General features: G+C 56.9%; 1 protein-coding gene across 6 annotated transcripts in view; it reads right to left on the reverse strand.

The window, feature by feature from the left end:
* The window catches only part of PIEZO1 (piezo type mechanosensitive ion channel component 1), a 62,284-nt gene that overhangs the window by 22,600 nt on the left and 12,269 nt on the right, over positions 1–27,415 (reverse strand). For all 6 annotated transcript variants that reach the window (XM_049863755.1, XM_049863752.1, XM_049863751.1 and 3 more), the window contains exons 2-5: positions 7,407–7,502; positions 3,227–3,349; positions 2,162–2,204; positions 1,903–2,041 (exon numbers count right to left, since the gene is read on the reverse strand). In XM_049863755.1, coding sequence (XP_049719712.1) covers positions 1,903–2,041; positions 2,162–2,204; positions 3,227–3,349; positions 7,407–7,502 — 401 coding nt within the window. The remainder of the gene's footprint in view (positions 1–1,902; positions 2,042–2,161; positions 2,205–3,226; positions 3,350–7,406; positions 7,503–27,415) is intronic.

Raw genomic sequence — 27,415 nt, forward strand, 5'->3', positions numbered from 1 at the left:
GTGGGAGGAACCCATCTCTACCCTGCTGGTCCCAGTGAGGGAGCTACAAGGAGGCAGCTTGGGGGCCGGAGTAGTCAGGGGAGGGAGGCTGGAGAAGGGGGAACCACCAGTCCCAAGCTCACCCGCCCAAGGTCTAGCCCCCAGCCCTGGGAAACCCTGGGAAAAGGGCTGTGGAAAATGCACGTTTCTGGGACTGGAAAGAACAGAAGCAGCTGCTGTGAGGGAAAGACAGGTGCTCCAGGCTGCCCCCGGCCACTGGGCCCCAGGCCAGGCCACTGGCAGGCCATACACACCACCCCGGAGAGCCAGGTCCCCCCCATTTCACCCCCATAGTGAGCCTGCAGCCCATGGGATCCCACCCAGAGCCTTTGCGGGTGCCGTGTGTGCATGTGCCAGAGTATCTGTGCAGTGGTTGTTGAGTGCATGTGTTCCACGTCCACAATGATCAGGGGCTGTGTGTGCGTGTGGGCCCGTACATGCCAAGGAGCAGCATCTTAGTGTGCATGTGTTCGTGTGTGAGCCAAGAAGCAGGTATGTGTCTGCAGGTCAATCTGTCTGATTGTTGCTCTAGGTTTTATGGCTGCATCCGTATCATGGTCAAGCATGTGCTAGGCACCCACCCACTTCTGCCTGGACTTCAGGGGCCAGGACTAACGTCTGTCCACAGCTGCCACCCAGGGCATCATAGGGCAGGCTCTCCACGTGCCACTGCAGCCACTGGACTAGGGAGGGGAGCTGGGCCCAAGGCCACACCCACCCAATTGCAGCCCATCCTGGGAAGGGCAGCCAGGCCTCGAGGGGTGGATGGCAGCCTGGGGTGGGAAGTAGAGCCCCATCCCTCTCTCCCTGGGAGCTGGTCCAGCCCCCTCCTGCCCCAGGCTGCAGAACAGTTCAGCCCCTTCCCGGCAGAGCTGTTCCAGGAAGCCTAGCTGGGCTAATGGGGAAACCAGAGGCTGCCTGGCCTGCACCCCGCCCAGTGATGGGAGTGTGACGGTTCAGGCAGACAGAGGGGCACCCTCGGTCTCGATGAGCCCTGAGGGCAGGTGGGCCACTTCCCTGTCTTAGCTTGATCCCACAAACATCCAACCGCACAGACGCTGGGACAAGTCCCTTGGACTCTAGGTCCCCTACTGCATGGCAATGGGGGGCCCCTTCCTCCCCTGGGCCTGAGGTTCCCCCACTCAACACATGGGTTGGGATAGGGGAGGAGGGGTGAAATGAATCTCACACGGTGACATATCCCTGGCAGGAGCCGTTGTGCTGGACACGTGGATGGTCATAAATTGTGGCTGTAAATCTTGCCTGAGTACTTGGGCCCAGGCCTTATTAGGCAAGGCCAGGGCCAGAGGCAGGGGTGCCGAGCCATTTGACAGCCAGGATGCCCAGGTCAATCCTCATGGGGGCCCACTGGCAGCCTAAGGGCCCAGGCAGACCCTCTAAGGGCTGGATCTTTCCTCACCCTCCAAGGATGGGGCCTCTGACTTAGGGCCTCGGCCCCCAGGGGGCTGAACTTCCTGCCCCCATGAGCAGCATGCTCCAATGCCCACAGCTATCACAGGCATTTACCCCAGTGACTGTCCTCCCCACACCAGTGCTCACATGGATACCTGTGAGCAGTTGCCGAGGGCACAGACGCACCTAGAGAGGCTGTGCGTCTCTGACACCAGACAGCCAGGTGCCAGAGGACACTCCTCAAATTGCAAATGTGGCAACCCTAGGGGCAGGGGCTTCCTCTTCTCTCCCAGGGTGCTGGGTCTGTCCCACAAGCCGGCGCTCACTCTCGCAGTGAAAAAGCACATATTTACAAGGAAATAGGAGGTAAAGTCATCCACACACTGGCTGGGGGCTGTGGCCCTGGCAATGCCCCCCATCATGCCCCCACCACTTGCCCATGCCCCTCACCAGCTCCCAGGAGTGTGAGGCCCGCTGGGCTTTCCGAGTGAGGCGCCCACAGAGGCCGAGACAGACAGAGGAGACCACGAGGATGCCCAGGTCGGGGGCCACAAGCCGCACAGAGTTGGGGATGTCCTTCAGGTCCAGCCTGTGGAGGGACCAGTGGGTGGGCATAGGGCACAGCCCTCAGTGGATGCTGTCCCCCTCCCTGGATACCTCAGCCCTGGGCCTGGGAGCCCCAAGAGAGGTTTGTGGGAGGGGCTCTTACCTCGTGACCCCAATGTGCCGGGAGAGGATTTCCCAGGGGCTGCCTGCAGAGAGAGGCACAGAGAATACAGGGTCAGGAGGTGCGTGGGTCTCTCTGCGGGCTGCTGGTGGGCACTGCCTGGGGCCAGTGGCCCGTGGCCAGTCTTAGGGTGCTCACAAGATCTCATCCACACTGCCTTTACAACAGGAAACTGAGGCCCAGCCAGAGGAAGGCCATCCCAGTCCTAAGGGCAGGCCTGGGACCTGAGGCCTGGTGGGGGGGGGGTGGGTGGACTTGCTGGACCTCTGAGCCACATGTCCAGGGGAAGGCTACTGAGTCGGGGGCCAACCCCAATGCCTCCTGCTCCAGACCAGTGGGGATGATGGGGGTGCTGGGGGCACAGTCGGCACGTTGCCTGCCTCCTGGCTTCAGTTCCAAACTGCAGAAGGGACTGTCACTCCAGAATCAATGAGAAAATGGGGACACCCTCTAAAGCCCAAGAGGCGAGGCAGGGGCATGGGGTACCAGGGTAGGGACTGGGCATTGCTGGGGGTAAGCTGGCAGCAGGAAGACTGAAGGGGCCAGTGTGGGAGGCCCGGGATTAGGAAAGTGACAACAGGAGGTGCTGTCCCCATGGAGAAGGCTCGAGGTGATAGGGTGGGCAGGCAGAGCCAAGGGCACCGCCCAGCCAGGTCTCTAACCCCGAGGGCAGCCAGGGAACCAATGGAGTATGCTGACAACAGGGAGGGGCCACAGGCTGTGAGCCTGGACTCTGGGGTCTGGGATTAGCTCTGTGCCATTCTCAGCCCCAGCCCCAGGCAGGTTATAATTGGGAGCACCTAACCTGGGGCTGTGTGCCCTGGACATTAAACGTGGCCGGTGCTCAGGACGACCCATGTTAGGCAAAGCCTGGGAAGGCAAGGTGACCAGAGGGGCCAGGCCTGGGTGGGGGCACCAAGAGCCCCCTGCAGGGCTGTGGGAAGCTCCCCCTCATCCCTGGCACCCACCCTGCCCCCAGAGCCTAGGCCAGCTCAGGAAGACCAGTTCCCCCGGGGCCCCCCACTCCAGCCACCTTTCCCAACTCACAGCTGGGGCCCAGAAGCTGGTCCAGGCGGGGCACCGTGTACAGGCAGATCTGGAAGGCCAGGTGGGCCACCAGGAAGAGGAGGCTGGTGCACAGCAGGGCACGGAGGAGGCGGCCAGTGTGACCTGCAAGCAGAGCTGGTGGGTGAGGCTCAGTGGCTGGAGCAGACCAGCCAAGGGCACTGGCCACCTCTCAGCCTGAGACACAAACCAGCACAGACATGGGGTCCATAGGTAGGCCCTCCCCAGAAAGTTGGGGGCCGTCAGTAACCATGGTGACCTCAGGCAGAATCAGCACTACCATCCCATTCTCACCACAGCTGTGGGGTAGGCTCCACTGGGCCCCGATTCACAGATGAAGAGCTGGGCACAGGGAGGAAAAGAAAGGCCTCCCCTTGGGGTTTGCTCTGCCAGCCTGGGAGCTGGAGCGAGGGAAGGAACACACAGGGAGAGACAGAAACAGCCACTCTGCCCTAAGATGGCCTGTGTGCCCCTCTGAAAACAGACTGAGAATGTGTGTGGGCATTGCAGGGCATGAGGGAGTAACCGCTGAGAGGGGCAGCCTTTGTGGTACCTGTTGCCCCCGGCCCTGCGCTCAGGCACATGAAGGGAAGGGGCACTAGAAGAAGTGGACACTTACTGGAGGGATGGTGGGCAGGCTGAGCAGAGGGAACAGTGCAAAGGTCCTATGGTAGGACAGGCAAGTGGGCCTCTACAGGCCTGGTGGGTGGAGTTGCAGAGCCTGAGGGGGGAGGGTGTCATGAGGAGGATGGACTTCGGGGCCAGGGTGAGGCAGCAGGAACCAACAGGAGGTGAGGTGGCCTGGACTGGGCAGAAGCAGGCCCAACACAGACAATTTTGGCCTGGGTGGCAGCTGGATGGAGAGCCTGCAGGGTGTTGCCCACACCAGGGAAAGCCCATTTCTCAGTTCATGAGTCCCTTCTCAGGATAACTAGCTGAGTGGAGGACCTCTCTGCTTGAGACAATGCTGAGGAGGGATAAGACCCACCTACTCAAGCTGGCAGGTAGGAAGCTGCTCACTCTCACCCTCATCACAAACTCATAAATGGGTGAACCACCCTCCTCATTTCACAGACAAGGAAACTGAGTCTCAGGGAGCTTAAATAACAACTAGGTCAGATAGCAGAGGAGGGTAGAGTTCCGAGCCCACCCATGCCTGGGTTGCCCTGGCCTCGCCACCTTCTGTAACTGCCAAATGCAGAGCTGGGATCCAGCACTGAGCTGCCAAAGAAGCATCCTAGGCTCTGTCTCAGCCTGGCCCAGTTGTCCAGCCAGGAGCCAACTCCAGTGTGGCCATGTGATGGGAGTAACAGCTGGGTGGGAAGCAGGGGTTGGGAGGCTGCCAAGGGATGGTGCCTCATGGTCTACAGGGATGGTGGCATTCAGCAAGTGCCTGGGACAAGGCATAGCCACAGCTGCAACATTTGTCACACGGTGCAGGGAGCCCTGGGCAGAGTCTGGCTAGCCTGGTCTGGGAGGCGCCCTCTGAGGTGGGGAGGTGGGGCACACGGGATGCAATTGAGTGAGAGTGAGGGCAAGATGGTAGGTGAGAGGGTGGTGGTCACCAGGGTGGTGTTTCTATGCTAAGGCTGAGATGTGGCTCCCCAAACCCCTTAAATGCTGAAAGGGTTGCAGGGAAGGACCACACCCCATATACCCTGGCCCCCAGCAACATGACCGCATGTCAGCCCACACCCTGAGGAAGGGCTGGAACTTTTCTGAGAAGCACCTGCACATGGTACCCCTTCCCACCCTGAACAGTCACAACCAGACTGACACCCACGTGGTGCCAGGCAAGGAGCCAACTACAGGGCTGGGGTCATTGCTCATGGACCTCTGGGCAGCATCAGACCTTCCAGGCCCGGTGGGCATGCTGGCAGCCTTGCCTCAAAAACCCATGCCTCAGGGGCTCCCACAGCCAGCCTCACAAGTTCCTCCTCCCACCTGGAAAACCCAGGCATTGTCCTCAAAGGAACTCTGAGGACAGAGGGATGGACGCACAGAGGGAGTCGGGCAGGGAGCCCTGCTTTCTAGCTTGTCCGTTCCCAGCTGCCCCCATTCCAGCAGCCACCCTCCCTCCTGGCTCCGGACCGTGGGCCCGATTTCTCCACATCAGATCTGAGTGAAGCGTGTCCAACTGCACTAGAGGCATGAAATATTTATGGAACAAACGGCTTTTAGCTGGGGACACAGAGCCCACTCCGCACAGAGAAGCAGGGATAGGTGGGATGGCGACCCCTGCCCAGCTACCCCTACCCTGTCCCCCTGGGCACCCCACCAGGAGAGGGCAGGTGAGCCAGTCCCCTAACCTGAGCTGTGAACCAGGCAGCATGGCTGAGGCAGCTGTCTTGCGGGGCTCTGGCTAGTGCAGGCCCTTCCCTGAAATGTCCTTCCTTCTCACACCTGAATTCTACCCCCTGCCAGACCAGTGCCTTCTACAAAGTTCCCGTGAGTAAGGAAGGGGCCTGCAGAATGGTGAGAGCCAGCTGCCAATACGCCAGGCAGTGGGTGACCTTTCACCTCATGAGTGGCAGAATGACAACCCCCAAAGATGCCTACATTCTCCTCCCCAGAACCTGTGAATGTGTTGTATCACTCGGCAAGGGGAACGCAAGTAGCAGATGAAATTCAGGTTGCTAATGAGCTGACTCAGACAAGGAGATAATCCTGGATGATTCAGGTGGGCCTAGTGTAACCCAAGGGCCCTCGTAAGCAGAGAGGGAGGCAGGAAAGAGTGTGTCTGAGTGAAGCCACACGAGCAGGACTCAACCAGCCATTGCTGCTTTGCAGATGGAGGTGGGCCTACAAGCCAAGGAATGTGGGACAAGGCAAGACAGTGGATTTCCCCCTGGAGCCTCCAGAAGAAACCAGTTCTGCCAACACCTTGATGTTAGCTCTGTGAGACTGGCATGGGACCCTGACCTCCAGAATAAATGGGCTGTTTTTTTTAAGCCAGTAAGCTTGTTTGTTTCAGCAGCAACAAGAAACATCCCACCCCATGGCCCCAGAGCACCCAGTCTGCTGTGGCCAGCCCCTCCGGAATGGTAGTGGTCACGGGCTGAAGTTCCTGGCTGGTCTCAGCTGTGCCCAGCCTGGTCCTCAGCCCATCTTCGGCCTGGCTGGTGGAGTTATTGCTTATGCCCATCTCCATGGGGGTTGGATTTCATGCTGTGGCAACTTGCTTTCCCAGGGTTCGATTTTAAGCCCAATGCCTCTCCTTCCCCCTCCAGACCAAAGGACTGCCTGAGGGCCCTTCCCCACTCCCAGGGGTCCCTGCAGTCTTCAGGGCGGCTGAGCCCTCGCTCCCTCTGGGAACAGAGGTGGCTCTGATGTACTTAGGAAGCCAGCGCAAGGGTCCAGGATGAAGAGATCCTTTGGGAATGGTGCCCCCCTGCTATCTGCTGCCCTAGCCACCAGTGTCTGCAGGCCCAAGCAGGCCCAGAAGTGGGCTGGGGGGAATCCTCATCATCCACCCACCCACCCACATGGGAACCCAAGGACATGGCAGTGGACCATTGGCCTCGACCTCTCACAGAAGACCCAGGCCACGGGCCCTCAGGGCCGTGCCTCTGACTCCCTAGACCCTTGTGTGGGCACAGCGACCCCGGAACCTCCTTTTTGTCCCACCTATTTGTTTGCAGAAGAAGGTGAATGAGACCCAGTACCTGCCTCTGGGAGCTCAAAATCCCAGAATGGACCAGCACGTACCCAAGTACCTGAGACACATGCGGCTCTACAAGGCACCAATGAAACACAGGGCCAGGGTAATGCTGATGCCGCTGCGGGCACCGCATGTACACATATCTCTGGGGCGGGTGAGGGGACCCAGGGATGACAGGACCAGCCTCAGGCCTAGAGGTAGGACAGACTGTTGTGGGACCTGAGCACCCCAACAGGGAGAGGGCCTCACAGGGGCTACCTGTCCCAGGGGGGCTGGGCTTCCTGGGGGTTCATACCTCGTGAGAACAGAGTGATCAAAAGAACGAGTTCCAAAATTAGTTTACAATGGAAAATGGAACTTTGGGGACCCTTCTTTTTTTACCCAGGGCTGTTGAGTCATGGGAGAAACTTCATCCCTCTACAGGGTCTTTGTCCCTCCCTGAGCACCTGGGTCCTCTTCCCCTCTTTCTGGGGCAGTCAACTATGAGGGTGGGGGGCTTACCTCGAATGCTCTGTGGGGTGGGGCCCTTGAACCAGGGTAGCAGCAGCAAGAACAGCAGGTAGACCAGTGAGAGGGCATTGATGCGGGACAGGCAGGCTGCAGGGAAGAGAGGGGTTACCAAGGGGCACAGCAGGGTGACAGCCAGCCCCTGCCTGCCAGAGGACCCACCCAACACAGAGTTGCTCCTGCCTCGTGTGGCTGTACCCCTATGCATGTAGCATGCCCACAACACACAAGCATTCCCCACATATAGGCACCAAACAAGATTTGTGAAGCCACAAGGGGTTTCTGTTCCAACTCGGGCCCCATTATCAGGGAACTGGGGTCCCACTTGGCCTTCTCTTGGCCCAAAGGCTGCAGGCAGTATGTGGCATACCCACAGACTACACTGTCCTTGGCCCCAGCCTTGCCCACCCAGCAACCAGAGATGAAGCAGAGGCTGTGGGAAGCCAGCCCTCACTACAAAATCCTGATCCCCCCGGACAGCCCGGCCTCTGACCCAAACCCCTGTAACCGGGTGTCATGGATTGAACTGTGTCCCCCCAAAATATCTGTCCACTTGGCTAGGTCATGATTCCCTTGTATGATTGTCTACCATTTTATCTTCTGATGTGACTTCCCAATATGTGGTAAATCCTATCACTATGATGTAATAAAATGGCTTACGGGCTATTATACTGATGAGGTCGACAAGATTAGGTATTGTCTTAAGCCAATCTCTTTTGAGATACAAAAGAGAGAAGTGAACAGAGAGACATGGGGACCTCATACCACCATGAAAGCAGTACCGGGAGCAGAGTGCATCATTTGGACCTGAGGTTCCTGTGCTGAGATGCTCCCAGACCAATGGAAGACTGATGCATCATAAGGACCTTCCTCCAGAGCCAAGAGATAGAAAGCCTTCCCCTGGAGATGATGCCCTGAATTTGGACTTCTAGCTTACTGGCCTGTGAGAGAATAAACTTCTCTTTGTTAAAGCAATCCACTTGTGGTATTTCTGTTATAGCAGCACTAGATGACTAAGACACCAGGTGAGGAGTAGCTGGTGACAGCCTGGATCCCAGAAAAGCAGTCTCCTCAGAGGGGGCCTATTTTCTACCTCCACACGCTGTCCCTTACAATACCTTTCTAGGTATACCTGTAAACCAAATGCTGTCAAGTCAACCCCAACTCATGGTGCCCCCATGTGTGTCAGAGTAGAACTGTGTTTCAAAGCGTTTTCAATGGCTGATTTTTTAGAAGTAGATCACGAGGCCTTTCTTCTGAGGCATCTCTGGGTGGACTTGAACCTCCAACCTTTGGGTTAGCAGCTGAGCATATGAACCATTTGTACCACCCGGGGATTCCTATACAGACATATAGATATCTTGTTGGTTTTGTTTCTCTGGAGAAGCCTGGTTAACACAACAGGGTTAACATGACCTGCCCCCAAAAGTGCTCCAGAGGGTTAAAAGGAAACGTGACACAAAGGCCGAGTCCAGTCCTGCAGCACAGGATGAGCTCAGAAATGCAGGCCCTTCCCTTCTACAACTCACAGTCTAAGCCGTTTTCCACCCCAGAAACAAGGAAAGATGGAAGAACCCATAGGGTTGGCGCTGCTGCGGCCAGAGGTGCTCAGCTTCATGAAGACTTATGGGAACCATCTGGTCTCCAGGCTATCCCCTCCTTTCAGGACACTGCACCAACCCCTGCCCCCTGGGACGCCACCCCTCCCAGAAGTTGCCCCTAAAGTCATGATGCCACCTCCTTCCATTACAGATGCTAGCTATAGCGATCAGCTCAAAGCTTAAATCTAAACTTTTCAACAATTACACATTTTCATTAAAAAAATCAATCTGATCTGGCCCAAGAGGCAGGAGGGAAGCACACTTACGGCAAAAGCTTCTAAAGTTCCTTTTTGTCTCCAGAGCTGCACTTTCCAGCCTGCTGGGCTCTGCCTCTCTCCCTCCACACCCTCCCTGTATGTACCAGCCCAGTTAGAGCTCTCCATCCAGGTGACACCCATCCACCATCTATCCATTCCTTTGTCTGCCCATCCATCCATCTATCCACCTACCCACCCACCCATCCATCCATGTTGTTGTGTGCCAGCGAGTAGATTCCGACTCATAGCAATCCTGTAGGAAAGAGAACTGCCCCAGAGGGTCTCCAAGGCTGTAAATCTTTATGGAAGCAGACTGCCACATCTTTCTCCCTCAGAGCAGCTGGTGGGCTTGAACCCCTGACCTTTCAGTTAGCAGCCGAGCACTTAATCACTGTGCCACCAGGGCTCCATCTATGCATCCACCCACCCATCCATCCTTTTGTCTGTCTATCCATCCACCCACTCACCCATCTGAGTAACTTTCTACTAAGGGTTCTATTATTCTGTCAGGTCCTTGTTTCCAGGGATACCTGGCACAGAATAAGTAATAGTGAGCCAGTGACAGTGTGCAAAAGCCTGTGATAGGACTCTAGACCTGGCAGGCACTGGGGAGGGCTCCTGGAGAAAGTGACATTTAGGCAGGAGCTGACAGGGAAGGTGTTCTGACAGAGGCCTAATAGATGGGCGCAAAGGCTAACGTGGGGCCAGATGGGTGGACATGTGGAGAGCCGAAGAGAACGGCGATCGAGGGAGCAGAGCCAGTCACATTCGCGGCCTGCAGCCCTGTGATGACGATGCCATCCTACCACCACTCCATGCCTGGTGCTCTCCGAAGCCTGTGCCAACCACTCACTCTTGTAGGAGCCCTGCACTCCTCTCTCCTCTAAGGCCAGAGCTGGAGCACACAAGGCAGGCAGAAGTGTCAGTCACAAACCAGGATACACGGTCCACTCAAGGCCCACCCACCTCCCAGTGTGACATACACCTGACACACTGTTGGTGGGCACAGCCCTGTGGAGCTTGGAGGGGCAGGGGAAAGCACCGGCTCCCCCAGGGTGCACTGGGCAGTGCTGCCCACCTGCTGAACTGCAGTGAGGCCAAGTGAGGCTGAGGGTGCCTCTGAAATGGTGAAGGGCTATGTGCACAGAGGGGCCAGAGAGCTGCAGCCCCCCTACCCCATCCTCCAGGCTGCATCTAGCCAAGACCCTGCCAACCTGGGGAATCAGGAAGGCCAAGCCCCAAGCCCTCTCACAGCTGGACTGGATAGGGTGCTAATGGCAGACCTGCCCCCCTTGGAGCTGGGCCTCAGGCTGAGGGAAGCACTGAGGCCAGGAGGAAGCATCTTAAGGGGACTGTGTTCCGGATTGCGGCAGTGAAACAGGAGCTCCCGACAGTACCCAGCCGAATGTTGAGCTCAGCCAGCCTCTCATGGGTCTGACCCATAAGGCTGGGGTCATGGCCCTGCAGACCAACAGGCAGTGAGGGCCCCAAGTTCTGAGTGAGCCTGCTTGTCTCCACCCTCTGGCTCCTCTAGCACCAGCCTCATGCTGCCCCTCCAGGGCTCTTCCCCTCCAGGGCTCTTCCTGCCCTCCCTCTGCATAGGACCCCCACCCGCTACAACAAGGTGAAAGTCCGCCCAGCTCTCTGTGAAGACCCAGCATCTTCCTGGCTCCACCCATCAGGCCAAATTAGGCAGCGGGAACACAGTAGGACACCACAGGTCCTGGCTGCTCTCCTGCCCAGATGACCCTTCCAGCCACCTGGGGAGGCGTGCTGCCTTCCTGCCCTGCTCCCTCCTTCCCCTGGAGCCCCATGTTCACCACCTTGGGGTGCTCCCTCCAGTAGAAACTCAGCTCCAGGGGACCAGGGGGTAGATTCACAGGACACATCTTCCTCCAACCTCTCCTGCCAGCTCCGTAAGCAGACCTAGGTCTGTAAAGGACTGTGGGGGGCGGGGCTGGCCAAGGTATGAGGCCATCCGGGTAGAGATGGGAGTTTCCCAGGAGGCGTGCCCACACTCAGGGCGTTTGCCCCTGGCCTAGCTGTGAAAGGCTGCCCTTGGAAGGGGCAATGGGGCTAGGTTTGAGCAGTTGGGAGGGGCGGGCCATCTCCAGAGGCAGCCTGCCAGCTCGGGAGCACCATCCAGGGACACGGCTGCCGCCGGCCAGAGTTCCATCTACTGTAGCAAAGGCGCCTTCTAGCCTGGGAGGGGGCTGGGGCTGGGGGCGCCCCTGAGCTGAGACTGGCACTTCCGCTCCCATCCACGCCCCACCCCCAGGTGGGGAGGAGGGGAAGAATCTCCCAGAAGCTCTATCTGCCAAAAGGGAGAAATTGAAGAGGAGTCAAAGGGAATGGGGTCAGAGAGGAGGGTGTGGGAGGCACTCTGGACACGCGCCACTTCATCCCCAACGAGGGCGGGGGGCAGGGGAGGGGGGACAGTGCCCAGCGCCCACAAAGACACACGCAGCCCCAGAGGAAGGCTTCCCAGCTGATATTTCCAGCAAGCCTCCCCCGGGGGTTGTGGAATAACGCCCTCACCCCAAGTACGAGTACGTTCATCTATCTTACACACTAAGTTCCTGGGACACAGCCCAGGGAAAGAGAAAGAAGGCACACTGCTGCAGGGTCCAACATGTACCCCAGGCAGGCGGAGGTATCTGGGCTGGTGGAACACTCCCTGCCCAGGCTCGCCAGCACTGACAACATGTTACCTCCAGCCATTATCGTCATCCCCTTCTCGAATGAGGCAACTGAGGTTCAGAGGGTGAAGGGCCCCACTGAGGCCCACCCCCGCCAACCTCCCCAAGCCCAGCTCACCAGGGGCAGTCAAGGGAGTCTGTGAGATGGGGCGGCCTTGGATGGTCTCCCCAACTCCATCTCCGCCATCAGCCCTGCAGGCAAGCTGGCACAGAGCAGGCAGGAGGTGGTTGGCGAGCCTCCCATCCTGGCCAGGGGACCTGAGCAGGAAGGGCCAGGTTGCTGGGCCAGCCCTGGAAGGTGAAATGGAAGTGGATATAAGGGGTCTCAGAGGCCATTAGATGCCAGCCCTCCCGCCCTCCCTGCTGTCTGCCTCGAGGGAGACAGAGCAAGAGGCCAGCCAGCCAGACAGGAGTGACCACAGGTCCCTGGCCGTGCCTCCTGGTTGCCCTGTGGCACCCCCATTTCTCCGGTGAGGAGAGGCTCTGCAAGGGGAGGGCTTTGGTGAGGCGAAGTGGGTTTAAGTGCAGACACCTGACTCCAAGCCAGAGCCTTCCAAACACTCCCTGTGCCTGTCCCCACCTGAGTAGCCTTGCCAGTTTAAGTGCCAAGAAGTGGCGTGGACCGTGACTTCACTGCCAAGTCGGCTAGAGGAGAAACCTCCAAGGGGGCAGTCCCAGAAGGCTACTCAGGAGATCCCATGCAGCAGGTAGCAGGCGGTTGGGCCTCCCAGACCTCGTCTCTCCTCCCACAAGGAAGGGCCAGGGCACAGGAGATGATGCAGCACTCGCTGTGGGCCCCCTCTGCTCTGTCACCACTCTGACACTTCTACCCCCTACCCAGGGGCTCTGCTGTCCCCAGCAAGCTGGGCCCTGTCTGTACCCCAGCTGTGGCTTGGCTGTGCCCCAGCACAGGATGCACCCCAACCTCTCCTGGTGCTCAGCTCCTGCCTGCCATCACCCAGGGTCCCCCCCCATTCCTGGCTCCCTCCCCCAGTGCTGTCCCACCCATAGAGTGAGGCTCTTAGTGTGACTCAGTTTCCCCTCCTGCCTTTGGCAAACACAGCATTTAAAAAAGCCAGACCCCCATCCCATAGCCCAGAGGGGTCACTCCTCACAGAAGCTCTGGAGAAGGTGTCTCCACACACACAGGTCCCCTGGAGACGCACAGGCAGACAAACAAGTGCTGGGCGTGCCCAAGAGGACCAATCCTCTCTCCTTGCTTGGTGTGACCACTCGGCCTCTCTGTGCCTCAGTTTCTTCCACTGCTAAGTGGGACCTTAATTGTCCCACCTCACAGGACTACTGCAGTGAGCATCACCCAGCACAAGGTGAGAGCACCAATTGGTCCTACTGGCCTCACCATCCCCTCCTCTGCAGTGGACTCTCAGCTCTTCAGCAGACACAGGCTGTTTCCCTGTGGCCCCAGGCTGCAGTGTGCCCTGCCTGTGTGTCTCCAGGGGACCCATGTGCACGTGGAGACACTTCAGACCCTGTGAAGGCACAGGCACAGGCCCGCGTGTAAGGGCCCCCATGTGTGCCTGGGAATGCACTAAAGGTCTGAAGGGACCAGGGGGCGCCTGTCATGGGGTCCTTGGCACATGTGAGCAACATGGCAAGACTGGGACCCAAGTGTCCTGACTTGGGCTGGGCACCTCAAGGGCCTGGCTCTTCTGCCCACCAGCCAGCTGTGTGCGGAACTCTGAGGAGGCCAAATGGAGCCCAGGGTAGGGTAGGGTGTCTCCCGGTGCTCAGGGCATAGCAGTCCCCACACCCCGCTCCACCCTGGGTAAGCGTGCACTCAGCCTTATTTGGCTTGGACGAGAACCCATAAACACTTCCCTGCTGATGCTTCCGAGAGTGAGATGGGTGGAGAAGAAGAGGAAGAAGGCTATGGGGCAGGGGAGCCTGAGCAGCACCCAGCTCTCCCTCCTGGCTCCTTGGCAGGAGCCGCCAGGGTGACAGCTTACAACCCCAAAGGGCTCCGGAGACCACACCTCCCTCCAAGAGGCAAAGTATGAAACCAAACCCAAACCTGATGTTTAAGAACCAATGTAGTGGAGTGGGGACTGGGTGAACCTCATCTTTCTGAAGAATGGAGGCTGGTGAGGCCTGGCTCGTGTGGGGAGCTCCCCTCAGATTCCCATATGGTCTCAGGGATGAGGATGGCAATGGTGTTTAGAGAGACAGTTCAGCCTGACATCTCAGAGTCCCCAAGAGTGGGGCCTGGGGGAGCACACCAAGAGAGTGGCTGGGGGAGGGCAGATGACACTGGGGACTTCCAGATGGGGGGACCCCTGCCCCAAGGCCCCAACTCCACCTAGACCCTTCTTGTCAGCACAGCTGCCCACAGCTGGGGCCAAGCCTGCCACGTGCCAGCTTAGCCCCCAAAGCACCGACCACTCTCAGTCATCCTCTGCTCAAACCTGCCTTTGCTCATCACCCAAAATCGACACCCAGGAACCAGGCAGCACCCAGCACCCAGGACCCATAAACACTTCCCTGCTGGTGCTTCCATGGGTGGGACAGGTGGAGAAGAGGAGGAAGAAGAGGAGGGAGATGAGGCATGGGAGCTTGGGCAGCACCCAGCTTCCTCTCTTCAGGCTCCTTGGCCGGATTTGCCAGGCCAATGCCTTAACTCCAAAAGGCCCTGAAGCCACACCTGCTTCCCCAAAAGGCAAAGTATGAAACCAAACCCAAACCCAACGTTTAAGAGCCAATGCACTTCATTGCACCCAGTGTGAGGCTCTGCCCATCCCGCCTTCCACAGAATCCCACCCTGGACCCCACCCAGCACTTGCAGGGAGCTCTCTGTCCTCTCACTAACCCAGCCCTGGCTACAAAACGGTCATGTTTATGGGGTTTCGCTTTCACAATGCACTGGACGGTGGCTGGGGGTGGCCTTGCATGGCATTCTCTGGCCCCTGACCCTCTTCCTGCTCTCAGACACATGGTAACCTGAGAGAAATACAAAGAAAAGAGTCTGCTCCACTCCTTCTTTGGAGGATGGCAAGACTCACAAGTTCCTACAGCAATTTAGTTTACAAAGCTCAAAATGCCAGAGATTCATCCTCCTCCACAGATGGTGTACTACTTGGGGTCAAGGACCTTATCAAAGGTCTGTATTCTAGCAACTGAAGATAGCAGATGCTCAACAAAGGTGTTTTGAAAGAAAGAAAAAAAAAAATGCCAGAGACCATCAATGAATGAACCTCTGTCACTTCCCAGGCCGTTTGCCTGAAGTCCTCAGATGGACAGTGTCCAAGGGATCAAGCATGTGCTCGTGTGGCCCGGGACAGACCAACGGCCTGAGAAGAGGCTCACGCTCCATCCCGAAGGGCCAGGCCCAAGGTTCCCCGGCCCTGCACTTCAGGGGGCTCTCTCTCTCATACACACATACACACAGTGCTGGGAAGCGAGAGGGCAGCCCACAGGCAGGAGAATGGGCGAAGAGAACACTTTGTCACCTGACTGGAGCCTGGCCAGGGACCCATGCGCCGGGCCTTTGGGGTTCAATGACTACGGCGCCAGGAGACCTGGTTTTACTGCTCACGTGAACGGGGCAGACCCCCTCTCTCACCGCCATCCATGAAGTGTGGAGGTGCCAGCAGAGGTGGCCTGCGGGCTCACACAGAGGGATACCCAAGGCACGCAGACCCCTACCCTGCAACTGCTGGCTCCTGCCTCTCCCACATACTCAGCCCAAGGCTGTTTGAGAAGGGCTCTTGTGTCAGCTGCCCAGGGCTACGGTTATCACTGCAGGAGGGATAGATGGGGACAAACTGATGGTATGGGGAAAGAGGAGGTGGGCCATGCCATGTGGACAAGTGGGTGAGGGATATCCCCTGCCCCGGGAGGCTAAGGTCACTAGGAGAGGGAAAATGCTGAGCTGGACCCCACGTCTCTGGCTGGTCTCCCCAGTCCACTGTGATGAGCCTTGGCATTATACACACTTCTCATCAGCCCTGTGACCTCACACTTGCCCAGGAGGTGGGCTACCACCCTGTTTTACAAACGAGGGGACCCAGGCAGTGGGGGAGCCCATCCCTGGGAGGACTGCTAGCAGGAGAGGACAGGACTCAGGCCAGAGCTCTGCACCAGCACTACCAGGGATGGGGGCAGAGGGTCAGGGGGAGGTGGCCTGCAGAGGGGCCTTGCTGATGGTTACGGCCCTCACGCCTGGGCCAAGGCTTGCCAGCCAGAACAGCAGAGGGTAGGGAGCAGGGAGACTGATCTTCCTGCAGCCCCATCCTTAGTACACAGGTGGTCAGTGAAGACCCCCACCCAATTGTCTGGAGATGAGGATGGCTCCACAGGATGAGCTGAGAACCCCCTCTCTCCCATATCGCCCATGCCAGACTCAGCTTCAGACTGGGGGCTGCACCCCTAGCAAACAATCAGAGTGTCACCCAGTGCCCAGAGGCCTTGGTGTTTACTTGGCGCCTAAGCCGTCTCTCCACAAGGACAAGGGCACTAGGGGTGTGTGTTCCCGGGCCCAGGCCCATGCACCTACCCCCCATCTCAAAAGGTTGGAGGAAACCAGGCCTCTTATCTGGGCCACCATCTCTGCCGGTGATGGGAGGCAGGCTAACAAGGCAGGGAGGGGTGGCAGAGGGTGGGGCACCCACTAAGGGCAGTTGATGGACGCAGCCCTCATGTCTAGTCAAGCAGGGGGCTGGCTCGGTCCTGGGAAGGGGACCTATCGTGTACTGGCCACATAGCCTGGTGGTACCAAGAGGAGAGAACAAAGTCCCTGCCGACCAAGCTCATGTTCTGGGAAAGACAAGTCAATAAACACAAGGACAAATGTGGATAACAATGAAGACACAGCTGTGTGTATGAGGGGCAGAGCGGATGCCCTGAGACAGTCCCCAGGGAAGGCTTCCCTGTGGGCTGATACCGGAGCTGGCCCTTCCCCAGGCCCGACAATCGGGTTGGGTGAAGGCAGGGAACATCCAGTGCAAAGGCACTGTGGTGGAAATGCACAGGACTCCCTGGGAGGTCCAGGGAGGCTAGTGTGCTGTCGAGTGGTAGGCAGGTGATGAGGTGGGGCCTGCTGGGACACAGTACAGCCACATGTGGTCCAAGGTCTCATCTTAGGGGACAATGTCCTCACACAGGTCCTTTCAGCTACTGTTTGGCAAGGGCTTTCCACCAAGTTCTTCACACTCCAAAGCTCAGTAAGGTCTGTTCCATGGACTTGGAGCACCAGCATCACCTGGGACCTGCAGGAAATGCAGATTCCCAGGGCTCTTCCAGACTTCCTGGGGCGGAGCCTCAGCAAAGCACGTCTTCAGCAAGCCCTCTGGGGCTGTGATGTACACCCGGGGCCCACAAAATGCTGCCCTAAGAGCTGGGAGGAAGCAGGTGGGTGACCTCAGAAGTAGGAGGAGGAAGTAACAATTCTTCACCAAGCTTCACTTGCCCAAGCCTGTCCTTTGAAGCATGACTTAAAACCCCATTAGTGTAGCTTGTGACAGCTCCTAAAGCAGCAGCAACTGTCTCATTACACCCATTCCCAGTCACCTTGTCCTTCCTGTGCTCTGGTGGCTGCCCCGTCCTAGTCCTGTATTCCGCAAGGCAGGGACTGTGTCCCCTTAGCAAGAATGGCCACAGTGGCTGGTCCAGAGGGGGCAACATAGGACTTAATAAGAGCTGCTGGGTTTTTGAGACTTCTGGGTGGCCACCCTCTGGCCAGGGCAGCCATTCCAAACATGGGTGTCCCACCCAGGCAGAGCTGCCCACCCCATGCCTTCTTCTCACTCTGGGCATGAGGACGTGAGGCTGGGGTGCTGACTCAGAGGCCCCACCCTGTGACTCAGCCACCCACAGCACCCGACATCTCCTGGCCTGTCCAGTCTAGCTTTTGCAAATTGCCCAGGGTGGGTCACAGTGGCCCTGCTCTCTAGGGGCCACATCTACCCACAGCACAGGCCTGAGTGTCAGCTGGAATGCCACCCAGCCATCTCCTCCTGCAGGCAGGACAAAGAGTGGGGCTCACCAGTGAGCTGACCAGCCTGGCCAAGCAGTCCCCAAACTCATACTCCAAGCACCCAGACTCCCCACAGAGATAAGGATGTGATGTGGGCAGCAGGGACGGTGGCTTTGCCAAGGTCGTTGGAAGGGGGCTCCGACCTCTGTGCATGCACAGTAGAGGGTGGTGCCTAGTCCTCGTTCACACCCCACCCCCGTGCCTCAGTTCCCCTGGTGACACAGCCACCATGCCCTGCTAGTGTCCACCCCAGGCCCGGCACCTGTCCACCAAAGCCCTGCCTGGTCCCAGCCACAGTAGGCGTCTCTGGAGCCCGTGTGAGGCCATAACGGAGAAGGTTGAGCAAGTGATGGTCCCTGCAGACCCTGTCATGCCACCCTCACTTTGCACAAGGGTGCAGAAGCCAGGAATGTGGTCTGAGTTCCACGCCAGCCCACAGCTTGGAGGTGCCACAGGGCTGCCACATGCAAGCCTGTGCCCTATGCATCCTTAGGGCATTTCTGTCACAGGCCCAGCTTCCAGGGTCTGCACGGCAAATGCCATGCTGGGCTTGCCCTGAGGCCTGGGGACCTGAGGCTCCTGGCCTGGGTAAGCCTCCCAGGCCCAACGCCTTGACGGGGCTCCACGGGGATGTCTCTGAGGCCCCACGTAGCTGGCTTTACACAGTGGTGTGGCCACAGGACTGGGGCAGGCAGGCTACTGGGGCAGGCAGGCTACTGGGGCCCCACAGGCTACTGGGGCCCCACAGGCTCTCTGGAAACTCAACAAGCACACCAGAGTAACTGGGGAAATATCAACACCATCGCTGACAAGCAGGGTGGGCAGGGCGGCGCCACAGCCTCCACCCCACAGAGCAGCCTGGCCCCATCTGGGAAAGCAGCCCCTGGAACTGAGGCTGACCCAGCTGCTCTGAGCACCCCCAGCAAAGGAAGAGGGCTGCTGGTCTGGGCAGTGGGTCTCAGGCCAGGGCAAGGGGCTGCCAGCTCACATACTCGGGCTCTCGCCACCTGGGAGTGGGCCTCAATCTCCCCTCGCATGAAAAATAGCAGACCAGCCAACAGAACTTTCACTCTTCTTCACTTTTAACAGTTTTAAAAATGTGGAGACGTACAGAAATAATAACAAAACCGAAGTCAACACTCCCATACTTAGCATTTGCTAGATTTTAGCATATTTTTCCTGCGAATATACATTTGACCCAGCATATAAAACTTTTCTGATTACAGTGAAGGTCTCTGCTCATCTCTCCCTGCTAGTCCTCTTCCTTTCCAGAAACAAAAAGTCATGAATTCCATCTATCCTCCCAGGAAAAGCCCTCTCTGGGCTCTGGGCTCTGGGATTCCATCCGGATCATTTCCCAGTGGGCACTCGTGGTCTGAGCCTGGAGTCTGTGAGGCCAGGTCCCAGCCTGGTGGGACCTGTGGAGCAAGTCTGGCTGGAGCAGTGAGGCATGGATAGAAAAGCTCATCCAGTCTGGGCCCTCGGGGCCTGTCTTGGCCAGAATGCCCTAGCATTCTGATTCCCAGGTGAGCAGAACCCGAAGCCCGCCAGCTCCCAGCCAGACCTGCTGGTGGCAGAGGGTTGGGCATCTTTAGCTCTCAAATCTAATTTGGACACCCCCAAAGCACAAGGCCCCAGCCCGGCCTCCCATGTCTGCAGAGATGGGGCTGGGGCAGAACAGTTCCACCTTCTGGAGAGCCCCACTCCCCTCCCCGTGTCATCTCATCACCAGTGCAGTGATTGGTTTTTGCAAACAAGAATCTTTATGGCTATCCTCTGGGGGATACCCTTGCACCCCCATTTCACCAAGGGATAGCTGTGGCCTAGGAGACAAAGTTACCCACTGCTGCCATACCACCTATGAGTGGCTGAGCCAGGTAGCATCTGATGCCAGGGTCTCTGACTACTGGGCATGAAAGGGCAGCCTCTTGCCCATCCCAGGGTTTGAGGTGATGAGGAAAGCGAGGGGATGCTGGGGTAGCCCTGAGACTTGTGCTCAGCCCCTCCTCACCCACACAACAACCCATACACCCTATGGGAGCCCAGAGTTTTTCAGGGTCTGTCCATGACCCCTAATAAGTAAACTCTGGCTGACTCCCATCCACTTCCCTAAAGCAGGTCATGCAACGCACACACATCGTTCTTTCCACCCCTGACCATCCAGAAATTTCTACCCACTTCAGACCCCTGCCCGCTGCCCTCCTGACACAGGAGACAGAGACATCACTCCTTTCAGCACCCTGTCTAGCCCCCTTCTGCAGCCCTTATCACAGTGAGCTGGACTGGAGGTTTGTGAGGGGGACCCTGGGCTCCAACGCCATCTGCAGATGTGTGTTTTTCTGGGGTGAGGAGCCCAGGCATCCACCAGCATGGCACTGACCCAACACTCAGGCTCAGCCCCGTGGCCCAGAACCGCGCTCTTCAGCCAGAGTTGGCGTGACATATTCCTTCCCCGAGCTGGCAAGGTGGGTATTTCCTTGGCACTCACAGTCCCTCCTCCCACCCCGGCTGGCCCACCATCTCTGGGTAATGTCATGAGCTCCCGGGCCAGGAGGAGAGCCGATTAAGCAGCCACTTAAGAACTGAAAGCTGTTGTTCCTTGCCCAGGGGACAGGGACGGTCCGGCTAACGGCCTGTAAGTTCAGTTCCTGGAAAAACAGGAGTGAGAAGGGTGCGCACGCTGCTGACACACCCACTCCATCCTGTTTTTATGGAAAACTAATCTAATTCCCAATGGCAGCAGACATCCGTTGGGGTCCCCAAAGACCACAGTGAGTGGCCCCCACGATGGTCTGCCCTCGAGGTAAGAGCCCGTCCCCCTCCTCCTCCCCAGGGAAGGCCAGGATTGATCTGCCCTTCCTGCAGTGGGAGCCTGCTCTGGTTTGCCACCCTCCAAACCTCAGCACAACTGCTCCCCCTGGGGCCTAGGCTAGTCTGCGAGGGAGCAGCTGCCATCTTGGGCCACTACTCGAATGTTTGTCTAGCAGGAATGGGCAGGTCAGAAAGTGCCGGGATGTCACCTCTTGGGAGAACATAGCCCTGAGCGCTGCGGTGTAGTGGCTCTGGACCCACAATAGCCTGGGCTGTAGGCTCCACCCATACGTGCTATGCAGCTTCTCCTTTCTGAGCCTCAGTTTCCTCATCTGTACACAGTGTCTCTAGTCTGTCATACTGTGGTGGCTTGTGTGTTGCTGTGATGCTGGAAGCTATGCCACCAGTATTTCAAACACCAGCAGGGTCACCCATGGTGGACAGGTTTCAGCAGAGCTTCCAGACTAGGACAGACTAAGAAGAGAGGCCTGGTGATCTACCTCCAAAAATTAGCTAAGGGATTATTAGCTATGGATCACAACAGAGCATTGTCCAACTTGCTTGTTTTGGACATGTAATCAGAAAGGATCAATCACTGCAGGAGAACATCATGTTTGGCGAAGTAGGGGGCCAGTGAGGGCGAGGGAGATCCTCAGTGAGACAGATTAGCACAACAGCCACAACAATGGACTTGACCATGCCAGCGATTGTGAAGATGACAGAGGACAGGGCAATGACTCATTCTGTTGTAATGGGGGCACCACCACGAGTCAGAGCTGCCATGACTCAACAGTAGGCAACTATCTATCCATCTATCTGCGGAGTGATGGATTGCTTTTATATGGCCTTTCTACCCATGGTCTTGTAAGTTCCATCGGATGATTGGGTGGGACTATGCAAATAAGGCGCTCGTAGCCCACCAAGGGATTGTACAGCTTCCTAATAAGGCAAATAAGGTGCGTGGCACAATTGTGGGGGTGAGAGCACACAAATAGGGCATATGGAACCCTAACAAAGGGATTGGTCAGTTTTGCCATCCTGGTAGGCTTAAGATGAGCCATTCCAGGGAGTGAAAGGGGGGACTTCACCCAGAAGACGGGAGCAGAGTGTGTCCTTTGGACCCAGGGTCCCTGCACTGAGAACTTCCTAGACCCAGGAGACAGCTGTAACATCAGAGAAGGCACAAGACAGCAAGAAGTGGCAGCAAGTGCAGCAGAGAACCCGAAGCAGCAGAACCAGGAGACTGGCAGGAGAGGTGTGGTGGGCTTGCCAATCCACAGAGCGAGGGAGCTGAGCACCTTTGGGCACAAGGCTTGTTGGTAGAGTGGAATGCTCCCAAGCCCTTATTGGCAGAGCTAAGGAGCTTTGTAATACTTGCCCAAGTAGGGCAGAGGCTGGGCTGAGGGACCGAGAAGCCAAGGGCCAGAAAGACATCTGCCTGTAGGCATGGCTGAGAAGAGGCTATCCTGATCAAAGAGTTGTATCCTGAATTGTAATCTGTTACTTCCCTAACAAACCTCATAACTGTAAGTGCAGTTTGTGAGTCCTGTATGGCCACTGCAATGAATTATCGAACCCAGCAGAGAAGCAGTGAGTGCCATGGAAGAATGGCTGGTGTCATAATTGGTAAAAAGGTTGGAGGGTGGAGGTATGTTTGACCCTCAAGTCATAAAAATTAGCTTTGGACTGTTGATGTTGATGGTGATTCTCCTCCCTCATGAAGTTAGAGCAGGCCAGATGCCTCCACCACACCATTTTTACACGTCTATCTTTTTTTCTTTATCTAAAATGGGGGCTCCAGTCCACAGTTATCAAATGAAAGGTCCCATGTCAAGCTGCTCGCACATGGTAAGATATGAGCATCATTTTATTGATTAACATGAAAATAGCATTTGCTGAGTGCCTGCTGGTGCCAGGCCCATGTTCAAACCCTCATGGAAACAGCACAGCTCTGAGTCACGTGTCCAAAGCCAGTGGACCCCAGCCTGGCTTCCCTCTACCTTCCTCCTGCCACAGCACCCGACCACAGCACCTTCCTGGTCCCTGATTATGGGCTCTCAGGGCCTGCAGGTTCCATCATCAAGAGGGAAAGGCCTGCAGAGGCCTCAGGGCATCCCCCACCCCAGGCCCGGCTGTCCTCTGAATTCACTCTGGGGCCCAGAAGGCCCAGGGGTGCTCGTGTGGGTGTCGACTCCAGATACCAGACAATCCAAGTGGAGGTAAGGCCAGGTAGAGCCAGAGCCTAAGGGTTGGCATGGCCGGGGCAGGTATATGTCTCCTCACTCCACACTGACCTGGCCCATGGAGACTGGGGTGGGGGGCACTGCTGCCTTCACTTCAGGTGGCCAGGGTGGTGCAGGCAAGAGTGGGTGACCCAGGCCTGGCCAACAGCCCCCTTACCCACAGACTCTAGGAAGCCATTCCCAAGCACCAGCTGGCTGGGGGCTCTGAAGCTCTGGCCACCATGGCCTCTGCCCAGGTCTGTGTTCTAGCACCCGTAAGAAAGGGCAACCACCCATACACCCACCTAGTCCCCTTGGCATGGAGAGTGAAACCCAGCTCCTGAACCTACCCCCAGTGTGTCCTTCTTCCCATGGGGAGAGGTCACTGAGGCTGGGAAGTCCCCCACCCACACATGGATACACTCACTGACTGCATGCCCCTCCTGACCATGCTCCCAGCCAATCCTCCCACGGATGTGGAGCAGACTGCTGCTAGAGCCGCCAGAGCCTAGGGCAGAGGCCAGCCTGTAGGGGGAGACAGCCAGCACCGGCACTCGTTCAGCACCCAGCACCTATTCAGCACCCAGCATCCACACAGTGCCCCACGCTCCTCAGTGCCAGACCCCACCCACACCCCTTGGCCCTCCTGCCCCTAACCTGACCCTGCCTCCCTTATCCGAGCTGGGAGCCTTGGAGTGATTCACCTCTGTGAGGCTCAACTCCCAACTCCCTGTCTGTAAATGATGCTGAAACAGCACTGCCTCATGTGCCAGGGAGAAGATGAAACCTGGTGAAAAGGGGGGAAAGGCCCGACCCCCAGCAGACCCCATCGGCAGGAGGTACAGACAGCATGGGTGGGGGGGTGGCTGTGAAGACAAAGGGGCACCAAGAGAGCCCTTCCAGTTTCCTCCTGGGGAGAGGGCTACCCCAAGCAAGGCGAGCTCTCCCCACGGTGGGCACTGGTCTGTTCCAACCCCTCCCCCTGGGCAGTCCTACCCCAACAGGAAAGGGCAGCTGCCTCTCCATGATGACCAAATGGGTCCCTCCACCTCCAGAGACCCTCAAGCCCAGGGCCTGGTCCCCAGCAGGCACGCGATAAATGAGTAAATAAAGGGCGCACAAAGGGAGCTCCAGTTCTGAAGATGCCTGGAGTGTCTCTCAGGCTCTGGAATGCCGGTAAGCGGGTCCCACCCAGCCTGGGACTTACTGAACCCTGGAGGGAGCGATGTGCCCCATGTACCCTACTCTTCCCCAAACCTCTGCAGGCACATGATATCCTCGCCTGAACCCCTGTGCAGGCTGAGCCTCCTGGGGAGCGCACTGGTTGTTCCCTTGCCCAGGGAACATGCGGGTCCCTGCCTGGGCTTTCTTAGGAGGAGGTAGCAGATGGCACACAGTGCAAGGTTCCCAGCTCATCATCTAGCCCTCCAGCTGTCCTGAGGCTGGGGCCCCTGCCCTATGGAAGGCCCTTCCAGATCAAGGGCGCGTCCACCCACACATGCAACCTGTCAGGTCACACAGAACCCTTGCTTGTAGATGAACTGATCTGGGGCTCAGACAGCTCCAGCAAGAGACCTGTTATTGCCTATCTGACAGGATAAGGAAACCAAGGCAGGAGAGGCACCTGGCTGAGCAATGGCACATCAGCCCAGGGGCCAGATGGAAACCAAGGCAGGAGAGGCATCCGATAGAGCCACACACATCAGCCCAGCTCACACCAGTTCACCGTGTCTGGAGCCTGTTCTCAAACAGGGCTGCCCACCCCAAAGGTCTGCAACCATTAGACTCCTGCACATTCCCTCTGTGCCACCACTGGACCAGGACTGGGCCTTGACTGTCCCTTGATAGCCAACACTGCCCTGTGAGTCCTGCCAGGTCCCTTCAGGTCCACCAAAGCTGGCCGAAGACCCTCCCCCAACATCTCCTGACCCTGGGAGATTAGCGCCCACTCAGCCCCCTCCCCCCTGGCGGGGAAGGTCTGTACCCACTGATAACGTCTCTGCTGCTCCTACACAGGGACGGAGACATGACAGCAGCAGTTCTCCGGAGCCAGTGGCTGGGTTGGGTGGTCTCCAAGTCAGGAGGTCAACACAGAGCTTCAGCAGTGCCCGCTGCATCACTCTCCCAGTCCCAGCTCCCACCCAGCCATGACCACCCATGATACCATAAACTGGAGGAAATACACACACCTGCTCAAAAGGAGAGCAGACAGCTACCAACAAGAGGGAGAGACCACGTCTGCTGGGAGTAGGCCAGGCAGCGCGGATGGAAAAAGCCCGCTCCAGGCACATGGACTCTCTGGTGAGGCCGGAGAGGCCTGGCCACTGACCACATGACAGCTGTCCTCAAATCAGGCCTAGGGAAGGCAGATAAGGAAGCAGAGACAAGCCCAACAATGTGGTGCTGCCCATTCTGGACAGGGCAGCAGCTTGCTCTTAGGCATGCCATGGTGATGGGAGGGCCCCTGATAGCACAGGGCTCCCAGGAGATGAAACCAGAAATCAAAGCAATGCCAGGGCACCAGCATGCAGGGTGCATGCAGCGCCAGGGCTTTGGAAAGCTGCCTGGCATGAGGCTGTGATCCAATCATCTGTAATCTGACTCCTGGGAATCTGTCCTAAGGGGGAAATCAACAGCAGAAGTGAGGCCATGCAGAGAGGGTCTCTGCGGCCTCTGGGAACAGCGGGACGGGACGGTGACATAGCCTGGGCCATCAGGATGCAAATGGGGACTTAAACAAACCCCAATTCATCCAAGAGACAACCAGTGAAGGCCCGGGCGTCAGGCGGCCCAGGGGAAGCCACGCTGAAGACGATCGACGATCGAGAGCCCAGTAATGTGGCCACCACAAGACAAGGGCGGGCAGTCAAGAGAGGGCCCATGTGCTTCAGAGCTCTGCGGAGGAGCCAACTCTGCTGACAGAGGACAGGGACATCCAGAGCAGGCACAGGCAGTGAATGAGGGTGGGCAGGGCCTGCAGGAGGAGTGGAAGTAACGCCAGGGCAGGAAGGGCACATAGGGGTGTGGAGGAAACGGGAAACCCAGCCCGACACGGAGCCAGCATGTCCCTGCCGCCAGGAAACGCTGAACGAAGCACACTCTGAGCCAGGAATGCAGACAATGAGACCACAGCATGCCATGCGGTGAGGTTCCCTCGCTCAGGGAGGGGATCACAGTCTAGTGGGGAGGCCAAACATTCAAACAACACACACATCACATGAGTAAACTGGCCTTCATCTGAATTAAAAATGTCTGCTCTTAAAAAGGCACCATTAAGAACAACTAGACAGAAGATCAATAAAGAAATGGAGGACTTGAATGCCACTATAAGCCAATTAGGCCTAACAGACATCTCTAGAACACTCCAGCCAACAACAGCAGAATATACATTCTTCTCCAGTGCACACGAAACATTCTCCAGGACAACCAGACATCAGGCCACAAAACAAGTCTTAATAAATTTTAAAAGACTGAAATCATATAAAGCATCTTTCCAGTCACAATGAGTTGAAACTAGAAACCAGTAAGAAGGCAGAAAACTGGAGAATTCATAAATATATAGAAGTCAAACAACACAATCTTAAACAATAAATGGGTCAAAGAACAAATCACAGAAAAATCAGAAAATACAGTGAGATGAGTGGACACAGAAACACAACATACCAAACTCATGGGGTGTACCAAAAACAGCCGTAAGAGGGACATTTATAGCTGTAAATGCCTACATTGAAAAAGAAGAAAGATCTCAAATCAGTAACTCAACTGAGCACCTTCAGGAACTAGAAAAAAAAGAGCAAACTAAATTCAAAGCTAACAGAAAGAAGGAAATAATAAAGACTAGTCAAATCCACCAGGCACTCTTTGGAAACCCCATGAGGTAGTTCTACTCTGTCCTATAGGGTCGCTGTCAGAATCAATTTGCCAGCAATGGGTAGAGCAGAGATAAACACAACAGAAAATAAAAAAACAATAGAGAAAACCACAGAGACCAAAAATTGGTTCTTTGAAAAGATCAACAAAACTGACAAACCTTTAGCTACGTTGACTAAGAAAAAAAAGACAGAAGGCTCAAGTTACTGCAATCAGAAATAAAAGTGGGGACACTGCTACCAATTTTACAGAAATAAAAAGGATCATAAGAGAGTATTATGAACAATTACATAGTTGGCTAGGACATGATTCCCAGTATTGTGTGTTTGTCCTCCATTTTGTGATGCGATGTATTTGTCCTATGTATTGTAAATCCTTGCCTCTACGCCTGTGGTTATGATCCTATTTGCAAGTGAGCTGTCCGTTATGTTAATGAGGCAGGACACTCAATCTACAGGACTAGATTGTATCTTGATTCAATCTCTTTTGAGATGTAAAAAAGAGAAACAACCACAGAGGAGGGGAACCTCCTGCCACCAAGAAGGAAGAGCCAG

Source organism: Elephas maximus, chromosome 21, assembly GCF_024166365.1.
Source record: "Elephas maximus indicus isolate mEleMax1 chromosome 21, mEleMax1 primary haplotype, whole genome shotgun sequence".
NCBI classification, from domain to species: Eukaryota; Metazoa; Chordata; class Mammalia; order Proboscidea; family Elephantidae; genus Elephas; species Elephas maximus.